At 37.7% G+C, this 12,603-nt stretch overlaps 3 protein-coding genes across 3 annotated transcripts; 2 read left to right on the top strand and 1 right to left on the bottom strand.

Moving 5' to 3' along the window:
• The first annotated feature begins 7,030 nt into the window (after positions 1 to 7,030).
• On the top strand, positions 7,031 to 7,753 carry LOC18018494. Its single transcript, XM_006401369.2, has one exon. It carries the CDS (start codon positions 7,183 to 7,185, stop codon positions 7,483 to 7,485), a length of 303 nt encoding a protein of 100 aa, XP_006401432.1. The 5' UTR covers positions 7,031 to 7,182; the 3' UTR covers positions 7,486 to 7,753.
• Positions 7,754 to 8,416: 663 nt separating this feature from the next.
• LOC18018493 (two-pore potassium channel 1) lies at positions 8,417 to 10,726 on the top strand. Its single transcript, XM_006401368.2, has 3 exons — positions 8,417 to 8,532; positions 9,018 to 9,989; positions 10,071 to 10,726. Exons 2-3 carry the CDS (start codon positions 9,058 to 9,060, stop codon positions 10,231 to 10,233), a joined length of 1,095 nt encoding a protein of 364 aa, XP_006401431.1. The 5' UTR covers positions 8,417 to 8,532; positions 9,018 to 9,057; the 3' UTR covers positions 10,234 to 10,726.
• LOC18018492 lies at positions 10,594 to 11,709 on the bottom strand. Its single transcript, XM_006401367.2, has 3 exons — positions 11,388 to 11,709; positions 11,080 to 11,171; positions 10,594 to 10,992 (listed from the first exon to the last, which is right to left on the bottom strand). The coding sequence occupies exons 1-3, from the start codon at positions 11,443 to 11,445 to the stop codon at positions 10,717 to 10,719; spliced, it is 426 nt and encodes a 141-aa protein (XP_006401430.1). The 5' UTR covers positions 11,446 to 11,709; the 3' UTR covers positions 10,594 to 10,716.
• Between the last annotated feature and the right edge of the window lie 894 nt (positions 11,710 to 12,603).

Below are 12,603 nucleotides of genomic sequence, written 5' to 3'. Positions count from 1 at the left end.
AGGAGACGAACAATTTCAATTAAGGGAAACTAAATTTTTAATTGTCGATGTTAAATCGTCGTAAAGTTTCGACGTAAAGCCGACGTAAACTTATCCGTCGTAAATTCGTCGTTAAATATTCGACGATTTACGTAAATTTGTCGTAAATTTACGTCGATTTATAAATTAATTATTTAATTCAATTTTAATTTAATTAATGAATTTTTAAAATAATCAAAAAATTAAAAATAGAAAAAATTTGAATTTAAATTGAACTTTAAATACAAAAATAATTTATAAATAAATAAAAAATTAATACAAATTGTTTTTTACTAAAAAACCTAATCTATACAATGATGTCGTAATCGTCGAGGTTGAGATCGACGTCACGAGGAGGCTCTCCGTCTTGGCCGCCCGTCGCTGCTAGGCCGACGTTTCCCGTCTGCACTACCGGAGCCGAAGTCTGACCGCCCGTCGCTGCAGAGACCGGAGCCGAAGACTGACCGCCCTGCGTCTGGTGGTCCGATGGTCCAGTACCGGAATTACCACCGGTCTCAAAAACCCTCCGTGTTCGCTGTTGCCTCGCTCGGATTGCGGTGGCCAACTGCGGAACCGCTTCCGCAATGATGTCGAAGAGATCATGTATCTCGGTGAGCTCCTGCTTTTGGGCCACTTGCTCATGCCTGAGACTGGTGATCTCAGCATTGGCCGTAGCAAGCTCCTGGCGAAGCTGCGGATCCTGCGTGCGGAATCCGGAAGCCGTGGCGGCAGGACAGTCTCTAATAGAGCCCATCCCTAAGGTTCGGCCCTTCTTCTTCGGAGCAACCTACAAATGGAAAATAAAAACGTTAATTATTTATTAAGTAATTATAAATATAATAAATTTTTAAAAAATTGAAATAGATATCATACCTCTTCGAAAATCTGGTCTTGCTCAGCGACGGTCAACGGTACTTGGATAATACCATCAGGTGTGGCCTGGGTCTCCCGCTCGGCGATCCGCTGCATAGCGGCATTGTAGATCTCCTCGGACCGAGCGTCCACAAAGCTCCCGTCCTTCTTCCGGTGAGTGGTCTCGAAGAGCTTCGTCATTGGAGGTAGTTCTCCTCCGTTCTCCTCGGCCTACCAATTAATAAACATTATTAGTCAAAAATATTTAATTAATTCTAGCAATAAATAAAATTAAAATAATAATGAAATAATTTATATTTAATTACTTACCATCATGAGACGTCTTCCCGCAAAAGATATTTGGCCAGAAGTGTGCGGGGTCACTAACTTCTCACCAGTCACCGGATCGACCCGGTTTCGGACGGCCGAACACTTAGCAGCGGTCGTTTGGGCATGCGGGTCCACCCAATACGCGTTCAACCCGTTCCAACACCAAGTGGACATGGAGCTCGGCTTTGCGTTGTCGCCGTCGGTCTCCCATTTCTGCTTCCAATCGGAAACGGTGTTGACTAGGCGTTTCTTCGCCTTTTCCTCGAAAGCTTCGCGGACCGTCTCGTTGATCCCGATGTCCCAGTTCCACCGTTGCTGAAAGAAAACAAAAAATTAGATAAACAATATAAAAGTAAGATTAATTAAATTTAAAACAATTTAAAATGATATAAATAAGATTTTAAAAATATTACCGCGAAGCACTTGTACCAGGTGTCGCACGTCTCTTGCGACACCTTGCTCCAGTTGACGTGCGGCTCCACGAAATGACTCTTAATTGTGTCGGAAACGCTCCGCCCGACACATTTATCCAAAGTAAACCTATGAAACCAAAAAAAAAATTATTACATTAATATTTAAGTAAATTAAAGCGTTAATTTAAAAACTATAAAAAACAAAAAAGTTTACTTACCAATAAGAGCCTGGTTCCGCTTTTCCGGGAACCAGACGTCGTAAAGCCTCCCGTCCCGGTAAGGCTAGTAAATCCTCAACCGTAAACTGGGCATACGGATGAGGAGGGGCGGGTACCGGTTCGGCAGCCGGGCGGGTACCGGTTCGACAGCCAGCGGTGGAGGTGGTGGTCGAGGCGGTGGTGGAGATTGCTCCGCGGTATTCGGAACCTGGGAGGCTCCGGAAGATGAAGGGACATCGGTCCCGGTGTTTCCCGAGGCAGACGCCCGGGAAGAATGTGCGTCCGCCATGAAATTGATGTAATGCGTCCTCCGTCGAGTCATCGTCTGCAAAACCGAAAAAAATTTATTTTTCAAATTAATTACAATTAATTTTTAATTACGATCCTAAATCTAACAAATTCCGAGCCTAAACTAATTCCCGACCTAAACCGTTTGAATTTCTAAACTATTTAAAATTATTATAATTTTAAGTAATTAAAAAAAATTATTTACCTTTTTTTTTTGCGTCAAAAGGAGGAGGTGGGAAGGAGGAAGCAGAGAGAGAGGAAGGAGAGATAAGCGACGAAATGAGGAAGGGATGAGGTCCTATATATAGAATTTATATTCGTCGTAAATTCGACGTAAACATTACGACGAATTTACGACGAATCCGTCGTAAATTCGTCGCAAAGGTCCCACCGTACAACAAAGCGAGTAAGACAAACAGACGTGGCTGTATCTGGGCTTTGCGACGAGTTTACGATGATCCGTGCTATTCGTCTAAACCAAAAAAATTAAGACGGCTGTGTATCCACTAACCGTCGTAAATTCGTCGTAACATTACGACGAATTTATGACGAATTATACCAAAACTGATGAAATTCAAAAACTGAAACATCCATAAGCATATACAAGCATGTCTATTCATGATAAATGTGGTCTGTATAACATTCTAGCATGTTTACATAACTTAATGAAGAATTTAGTAAGATGTAAGATAAATCCATACATCTTGTGTAAATGTATATAACACCTTAAGATTACTTGATAAACACATATATGTCAAATTTTGAATTTTTTTTTTTTTGTTTAGAAAGTTGTTTTACCTTATGAGATGGTAAGCCATTTCATTCTCCTCATCAAAATCCCCCCTGAACCCCATAAAAGATTGATTATAAGATTTAGGGGTTACATTTCGTCGTATTTTCGATGGTATATTACGACGAATTTACGACGATCACTCCCATTCGTCGTAAATTCGTCGTAATAAAAACCACATTTCTACAAGTTCCTGAACCTTATACTACATACTCTTATATAATACATCAGTTTACTTAGGAAAATGAACCCAAAAACCATTCTGTAAGTTGGGAAAGCTAAACCCTATAGGGTTTAGGGTTTGCATATTACGACGAATTTACGACGATTTCTAAATAATCGTCGTAAATTCGTCGTAATAGTCAACATATGTCCAAGTCAACACTTAAACAAATTTTCATCAACATTTAATTAGTCTTCATTAATTGGCTTTAATTTTTCAAAAATTTAAATTTGACCTAGGAGCAACTCATGAAACCATACTGCATATGTCATGTCATCATGCTCGACTTGACCTTTTAACCACAATGCATAATGTTGGTCTTTTCGCTTGTTAATTTCATTTTCTGAAACACCGTCAATGCATTCTCGGACTTGACTGACGAAAGTGCTGAAATTTTAAAACATTGTTAAGGACATTTCGTATGTTCAATCAAATTTTAATCATACATGGTTATAATTATGTACCTCTCGTAAGGTGCCAATTCCTCGCAATTCAGAAGTATATATGTATGTGCGCTGTGGTAGTCTTGTTCGTTTGACCAACAAGTTTCTTTTAGTTTCCCACTTAGACGTCCAATTGGTGAGAATATATCAGGCACACCTTCTACTGCGTAACTTTGTCCTACACCCCATCGTCGTAACGTCTTGGAGCCCGTTTGCGTGTACGAACATTTGGAGCAAAGTAATAAGACGTGAAATGAGAAGTCTCTTCTGTCAGACTTCCCGCCACGATAGACCCTTCAACTTTTGCTAAGTTTTTGGCCTTACCCTTCAAATGCTTCATAAATCGTTCAAACGGATACATCCACCTAAACTGAACAGGTCCTCCCAACTTTGCTTCATGAGGGAGGTGTATAGGTAAATGTTCCATAACATCGAAGAAAGCAGGTGGGAATATTTTTTCTAAATTGCACAACAATATTGGAATATTTGTAGACAGTTGTGCAACTACATCTTCTGATAATGTCCTTGTACTTAGATCACGGAAGAAAGCTCCAATGCCTCCTAGTGCCTCATGGACATGTCCCGGTAGGAGTTCAGCAAACGCAAAAGGAAGTAACCGTTGCATAAACACATGACAATCATGACTTTTCATCCCTGAAAACTTTTGTCCTTTATCCACAGATTTAGCCAGATTAGATACATATCCATCAGGAAATTTCATGGCTGATGATACCCAATTAAACAATGCTGTTTTTTGTTCAGCACCCAACCGAAATACAGGAACAAGTGCTTTCCCATTACTCACCATATGCAACTCAATTCTGTTACATATATCGGGTAAGTCCATCCGTGATTTAACGCTGTCTTTGGTTCTTCCTTGGACGTTCAAAACAGTATGCATGATGTTATCGAAAAAATTCTTCTCAATGTGCATAACATCAAGATTATGTCTACGCAAATGATCTTTCCAGTAAGGCAGATCCCAAAATATACTTTTCTTGTGCCAATTATGATGAACCCCATATCCGTCAGGCATATTCGCAGGAGTGTGCCAATTTCCTCCAAGGGGGACCGTTTCAAGTCCACCCCAATGATCTATTTGCGCTTCAAGCTCTACTCCAGTTAGGTACACTGGTGGAGGGAGACGAACCAATTTGTTCTTTATAAACAAACGCCTATTTCTTCTATATTGATGGTTTGGTGGTAAAAACCAACGGTGGCAATCAAACCAACAGGTTTTCCTACCATGTTTAAGCTGAAATGCATCAGTCCTATGAAGACAATAAGGACATGATAACCTCCCATGCGTTGTCCAACCTGATAGCATTCTGTATGCTGGGAAATCGTTTATTGTCCACATAAGCACCGCTCGCATCGTAAAATTTTTACCACTCGAACAGTCATATGTTCGTACTCCAACATGCCACAACTGGTTTAACTCATGTATGAGTGGTTGCAAAAAAACATCAAGGGCCCGCTTCGGGTGATTTGGACCAGGGACTAATATACTTAGAAACAAAAACTCTCTTTCCATGCACATATCTGGAGGAAGGTTATATGGCGTAAGAATCACAGGTCATAATGAATATTGCCTACCAGACATACCAAATGGACTAAACCCGTCAGTGCAAAGACCAAGATAAACATTTCGCTTAGACCTAGCAAAGTCTGGATGTACGGTGTTAAAATGTTTCCAAGATTTCCCGTCAGACGGGTGAGTCATTTTGCCATCTGTTTGTGAATGTTCCGCATGCCATCTCATCGACGCAGCTGTCCGTTCGGATTGATATAGTCTTTTTAACCTATCAGTGATAGGAAGATACCACATTCGTTGGTAAGGAATCTTCTTACGCCCAGCAATTTGCGGTCTATATCTTGGCTTTTGGCAGAAACGACATTCTTCAAGCTTCTCATCATCTCTCCAAAAAAGCATACAATTATCAACACAAACATCAATCATCTCAGAAGGCAATCCAAGACTAAAAACCAGCTTCTGAATTTCATAATACGTTTCAGCAGCCAAATTATCATCTGGCAAATACTCTTTAATAAGATCTGCCCAATCGTTCATGCAAACTTCAGATAGATTGTGATCTGTTTTTATTGTCATCATCCGAGCTGCCAATGATAATTTTGATAAACCTTCCCTACATCCCTCGTACAGAGGCTGTTTTGCTGCGTTTAACATATCATAAAAGCGTTTCGCATCTGCATTGGGCTCCTCAACAGTATCAGCATGTGTTTCATGAAATACATCAGTAATCATTTCATGCATCCTATCATGATCTTCACCCTGAACTTGACTACTTTGATAATCATTGGACGCTTCAAAATCCACATGTTCTTGATGATTACTACTACTCCGTGCAGCCATCTGACCACTACTTTGACCATATCCCTCTCCATGCTGATACCAAATAAAGTATTGGGGCATGAACCCTCTATTCAATAAATGCTGCCAGACAGTGTCAATAAGAATATGTTTCCTATTTTTGCATTTCACACAAGGACAATACATTTTGCCGCTTTCAATTACAGTTTCCAGAAGGCCGGCTTGGTACATGAATATTTCCAATCCGTTTTTGAAGTCTTCAGTCAACGACCCATTACCATTTTTGGGCGTATACATCCACTTTCGTAGATCGTATATAGACATTTCAAAAACAAATATTTGACTTTTTGTTTCTGAAATTTGATAGAAATTTCAACTACTAAAAATTTTACTTAAACATTCAAAGACTCAAAAAATTTGTGTCTTCATATGTTTTTTTGGGATGATGGAATAATGAGAGAAGAAAGGGTATATATAGAATTTTTTGTTTGGTTACCAACATATTACCATTGCATATTTACATCAAATTTACGTCGAAATAAAATTTACATCACATTTACATCGATTTTACGTCAATTACAAGATAGAGGACAATTCGTCGTATTATCGATGTAAATATTACGACAAAATTACGATGAAATAAAATTCATTCTTTATTCGTCGTAAAATCGTCGTAACATTACGACGATTTTACGAGGGTTATTTTTTACGTCGAATTTACGATGAAATTTTTGATCGTCGTAAATACGACGTAATGTCGTCGTAAATTTACGACGACTACAAATTGTCGTAAATAATTCGACGGAAAAGCCCCTCTTTCTTGTAGTGTAAGTCGATGAATCATTATTTTATGTATAGTTTGTTTTGGTTCATGAGTTACTTGTGTTACATATTAGTTAGCTGCTATTACATTACTTTACTAACAAAAGCAATCGTTATACATAATCACAGCATTTGAGAAAATTACGCATTACTTTTGATGATAAAAAGAAAAAAAATGGTAATCGTGATTATTCAATATAAAAAAACAACAAGTATTTAAATTTACCTTCTGAAAAATAAATATATTTGTCTACCTGCTTCACTCTATATAAATACAAGTCTTTGGCCGCCTTATAAGTTATAACCAGACTCTAAGCTTGCCTTTGAGTTTGAGCTTGTCTTAAGCTTTCTTTCTTTCTTTTTTTGGTTTTTGTCTGAAGCTTGATCTTTCTTCTTCTTCTTCTTCTCCTCTATTCTTTTTTTTTTGTAAGCTCTTGAAATCAACCAGAGACAATGGAAACGAAATGGCTATTTACCTCGGCTTTCTCTCAAATGTTCGGCTACTCAAACCGTATGGATCAAACCAGCAACTGCCAAAACACCCGCAACAAAATAATGATGATGAAGAAAGAAGAATTCCCAAGTGGATTCCAAGTTCCTCTTCACTACCCTAAATACTCCAAGTCTGATTATGAGGCCATGGATGATCTCAGCCTTGACTTGCTCCTCAAACAGTATGGATTGTCCTTCGAAGGATCTCTTGATGACAAGCGGGTCTTTGCAATTGAATCATTTCTCTGGCCCGATCAGCTTTAGGGTTTATGTTGGCATCTGAATTCTCTCATTATCTCTCTTAACCAATAGATTCAGTGACCCTAAGATAACGAGATGTTTTGTGTCAAATCACCATATGTATCAAACACTTAATTAGTTATCAGGTTTGTGTGTTATGTGTTCTTTCAAAACAAAACAAAAGTTTGTGTCTTATGTCATATGTGTGTGCGTATCGAGAAGTTCTGAAGCATGCAATTTACTCAGATCATATGAATCACCATGAATGCATTAATAATAACATCTTTGATTATATTTGTATATCCTAAACATTGATCTATCGACTTATAATCTCGGATTAATTTCATGAACTACAACTACCACATGAATACTGCGCGCAATCGACAAATGTGAATGTAACAAAATCCGATATTTCTGTTAGAGCATGGTCATCATTATAGACGTGCTTTTCTTTTCAACGCAAGATTGAAGTTTTTTTTGGGGGTCAAACGACTCAAACTTCATTTTATAAATAGATAGATTACTCTAAAAAAAAAACTTTCTTTAAAGAGTTTGCATATTTGACAGCTTGGTTTGAAGGGAGGAGACTCAGTCTAGAGTCTAGACTGATTTTAGACATGGAACCTATCAAAATGGGTAGTTATATTATTGATTATGCTGTAGTTGCAAGTGTACAACTAGAAAGTAAGAAGACAATTTTTGTTTGGCTAAAAAGAAGAAAAAAAAAATATGTGAAAAAAGGTTGTTGCAAATGTAATCTTTTCCTGCAAGCTTTTTACTATTTATAGTTAGTTATAAGTTTATAACAATGAATACAAAAGACATGAAGAGTTTTATAGTTACGAGATTGCGTTTGAACAAGAAAAGGTAACAATATGTGGATTTTTTAAATTGACGAGGGAAAAAAAAAACAGAAAAAAATGAATAAATAAACAGAACAAAAAAAAAGAAACTTGGAGTAAGCACCGAAGAGAATTGGCCAACTGTGAGCGATCATCAATGAAGAATAATTGCGAGATCCGAGCAAACCGCTCTTTGCGATTTTGGTTTTTCAATCGATCTTAATTCTGGGTAACTCTCAAATTCTTCATCTTCCCCGAGTTTCAAATTCTGGGTCCGATTATTTTAGTCGAATCTTCTATTTACTGTCTTCTCCCTTCCCAGCCAAACAACTAATCTCTTCATTGTCGACCGATCTTAAATCTGTAGCTGTAACTCATAATCTTGAGAAGATTCTGTTCCAAATTCTCAACTTTTTGTCTTATTTTGAACTCTGTATGTCTGATTTCTCAGAACAGGATTTTAGAACAAACGATGTCGATTTTGGCGTTAGTTTTGCATCCACTTGAGAAATTGAGATGTTTAGATTGGTTTTTTCTTCTTTTTATCCATTCCCTTTTAAGATTGCGTACTGACTAGGTCATGGTTGCTTACATTTTCAATTTTCGATTTGTGTTCGTAGCTCCCACATTTTCTATTTATGTGAAATGATTCTGATGTCTGCAATTTTTAAAGGTTTAAAATGGAGAACTGACCATACTTTGATTGATCTGCAGGTATCAGAAACTAACACAAATCTCCTAGTTTGATTATAGAATGTCGAACGATTCAGCTCATGACCCATTGTTAGCTAAGGAGCAGTTAGATCCCCTGGCTCAAGACTTCAACCAAAAGTCAAGAACTTCTTCAAGAAAAAGAAGATTGCGTCGCTCTAGAAGCGCACCTCGTGGTGATTTTGTGTACAATAACGATGATAATGATGTCAAAATCGACGAGCCACCTCCTCATCCAAGTACAATCCCAATGTTCAGAGATCTAAACCCGCGTCTCAGACAAGTGATCATTCTCTTGGTTTTATATCTAAGCATCGGTACTCTCTGTTTCTACCTCGTGAGAAACCACATATCAGGAACCAAGACCAATGGTGTGTTGGATGCTGTCTATTTCTGTGTAGTAACGATGACAACCGTTGGATACGGTGACCTTGTCCCTAGTAACTCTGCCTCAAGGCTACTAGCTTGTGCATTTGTCTTCTCGGGAATGGTCCTTGTGGGTCACCTTCTAAGTCGAGCAGCGGATTATCTAGTGGAGAAGCAAGAGGCTTTGCTTGTTAGGGCTTTCCATTTGCGTAAAACCTTTGGTCCAACAGACACTCTCAAGGAGTTGCATACTAACAAGTTGAGATACAAATGCTATGTGACATTCCTTGTCCTTGTAGTTCTCTTCCTTGCCGGTACGATTTTCCTTGTAAATTATGAGAATATGCCGGTTATCGAAGCTTTCTACTGCGTTTGTTCCACGGTTACAACGTTGGGTTATGGCGATAAGAGCTTTAACTCGGAAACTGGGCGCCTCTTTGCTGTGTTTTGGATCTTGACAAGCACTGTGTGTTTGGCTCAGTTTTTCCTCTATGTAGCTGAGCTAAATGCAGAAACCAAACAGAGGGAGTTGGTGAAATGGGTTTTAACACGGAGAATCACAAACAATGATCTCGAAGCAGCTGATCTCGATGACGATAGAGTCGTCGGGTGAGACATGAGACAATTTCTCTCTTCTGTTTTCTGTTTCTTCTTCTTCTTCTTCTTATCTTTGTCTTTTATGTGTTGCAGAGCTGCAGAGTTTATATTATATAAACTGAAAGAAATGGGGAAGATTGATGAGAACGATGTTGCTGGGATAATGGAAGAATTTGAGCAGCTCGACTACGATGAATCGGGAACTCTTACGACTTCTGACATCATTCTAGCTCAGACGTCTCAGATCCAAAGGTAAGAATCATGGTCATCATCATCTTTCGAAGACGAACCACAGAATCTTTCTTTGAGTCATACCTGCCACGACCAGAAAAGCAAGGAAAGTGAACAGTTTTGGAATTTTTTTGTTTGTTTCTGTCTGTGTTTTGTGAAATGTAATGCTACATTCCCACTCTTTGATTTGTCTCTTGATGCCTGAGTGTAATAACTTACATACGGATTTACACGAATACTTTATCTTAGCAAGCTGAATCTTGCTATTGATCTGATATGAATCTATGGTTTTAACAGTAATGGTGTCATCCAATATGCTCCACAGACCAAACCCCAAAACCAGAGTCCTATAGTTTCACTTGAATTCAATATGGATTCTCTCAAAGAACAGGTGATGATGACTGTTTTATTGCTTTGAAATTTCTGGTATTTTGGTTGATACAACGTTTTCAAAGGGAGCGGTTTCTTTTTCCCTGAGGAGCCAAAAAAAAAAAAAAAACAAAGGGCCTTAGAGATGATGCCGTTTCTCGAACTGAGATTCATGGCAATGAGGGTCAAGCCAGTCTCTTGAAACACCTTTTGCCATGTTACCTCCTTTCTCTACGCCGCCTACAAGCTCTCTCAAGTTGGCCACTTTGTTTTCTCGACCAGACACGTTCATTTTCTGGTCTGCTTCCTTAAGCTTCTGCTTAAACCGCTGCTTGCGGCTTGTTGTGTTACCATCTTGTAGCTGCGAGGGAGGAGCTCCATGTGGTCCTAGGTAGATCTTTTCTTCTGCTTTGATCTATAAATATCGAATGAGAGGTAAAAGTTAACAAAATCTGAAGCTCCTCTACTGAATGTTTTATATACAGAAGAAATCAATCGCCACCTTGGGAGAAGAAGGTTTTGGTGTTTGAGTTTCTGAATCATTAACCTTGTCTTCTTCAATCTCCAAGCTTGGAATCACAAACCCATCAGTATCTGGGCAATAGAAAGAGCAATTAAATGATCTGATCAACAAGATTTGCAATCAAATAAGAAGATACACAGAAATTGGAACAATGCTTTGATTTCTTTTAAGTTGAATCACAGGGAAGCTTCAGAATTTCAGAGTAGAGCGAATTCTCAAGATCGAGAACAATCTAATCATGAAATTTAGGGTTTAATTTCTTGAAGATTGAAAATTTTAATACTTACCCCACTCATCGTCTTCTTCCGAAGGAAGAGGAGTCGTCTGCATTGCAGAAGTATCCATTGAACTTCGGAAGTTCAATGGTTCAATGGATTCTCCGAACAACGAGCTATAATTGATTTCGCAGCTCTTGGCCTTTCGAGAATGTGAATTTAAATATTATATCAATAATTCGATTACTTCACCACTGATTGAATTTTGAGAAACCCTAAATGCAATGCAAGAGCTTGGAAAGGGGGAAACAAAAATGATGGATTTACTGTTGAATGTTGATGGTGTTGAGGAGGTGTGGATCGGATCGGATCCGGATTCGGATTCGACTATTGCAATTTACACAGCGGTTTTGATTTTTTTCTCAATCTACATCGATGGATGATATTTGGGCACGTGTCTTTAGCCATGAATATGGTGGAAATTTTTGTAGGCATCATTACAAAAAGATGGTTGTTTTGTTTTTTCTTTTACCTTTTTTTAACTTTAAAATATATGCAATCAAATCATTTCTTTCCACATCAATGATTTCAGGGAAGCACAAGAATAATACTCTTTCCGTTTTTTTTTTTATTACTAGTTGTTTTGGTCCTTTTGAATGGTTTTTATTTGTTTCAAAAGTTGTTTTTATTTTTTTATGCAACTTTTATTTTTATTGAATACTGTGTAATTAATAATAATTTATAATATTTTTTATGATTGGTTGAAATATGTTTACTTTATATATAAAATATTACTTTTTGAAGAATTTTTTTTTTAATCTTTGTGTTTTTAGCTAAAATAACTAATAAAAAAATGGTATAAATCTCTTAGCATTTTAGACCCAAAAATGGTATAATTCTGATCCTCGCTGTCAATAACACTCGTATTGATTTTTTTTTTTGGGATACACCATAACAGCATACGATGATTTGCGAAAATTCTAAAGCATAAATGTATAATAGATCTTTGAGGAAGCGGAAGGACGAAGGAGTAATCATCTCATGATTACCATTGAAAACAACCGCAATAATGTTGATGGGGTCTTTGTATGAAACAATAAAAGTAAGTTCGGAAAAGATAAAAGTGACAACTCCTTAATTTCTTAAAGTTACTTAGTAATCATTTCATGTGGTGAATATTATTTAGCTGAATCAAATCGACATTCCTAGTTGACACAACCATCGACAAACTCATGAAGAGGTAACTTCTGGAGAAAGATTAAATAATTTTAATCAATATTTCAATCAA

This window comes from Eutrema salsugineum, unplaced genomic scaffold (genome assembly GCF_000478725.1).
Source record: "Eutrema salsugineum unplaced genomic scaffold, Eutsalg1_0 scaffold_2, whole genome shotgun sequence".
NCBI classification, from domain to species: Eukaryota; Viridiplantae; Streptophyta; class Magnoliopsida; order Brassicales; family Brassicaceae; genus Eutrema; species Eutrema salsugineum.
The sequence above is the reverse complement of the archived record's forward strand: the minus strand, read 5'-3'. Positions and strand labels throughout refer to the sequence as shown.

Bases quoted from the DNA above. Each gene is read 5' to 3' on its own strand.
- LOC18018494 (XM_006401369.2), top strand. From the start codon at position 7,183: ATGGAAACGAAATGGCTATTTACCTCGGCTTTCTCTCAAATGTTCGGC.
- LOC18018493 (XM_006401368.2), top strand. From the start codon at position 9,058: ATGTCGAACGATTCAGCTCATGACCCATTGTTAGCTAAGGAGCAGTTA. The intron at 9,990-10,070 runs GTGAGACATGAG...TATGTGTTGCAG, and splicing joins GATGACGATAGAGTCGTCGG to AGCTGCAGAGTTTATATTAT.
- LOC18018492 (XM_006401367.2), bottom strand. From the start codon at position 11,445: ATGGATACTTCTGCAATGCAGACGACTCCTCTTCCTTCGGAAGAAGAC. The intron at 11,172-11,387 runs GTAAGTATTAAA...TCTATTGCCCAG, and splicing joins GGAAGAAGACGATGAGTGGG to ATACTGATGGGTTTGTGATT. The intron at 10,993-11,079 runs GTGGCGATTGAT...CGATATTTATAG, and splicing joins CAAAACCTTCTTCTCCCAAG to ATCAAAGCAGAAGAAAAGAT.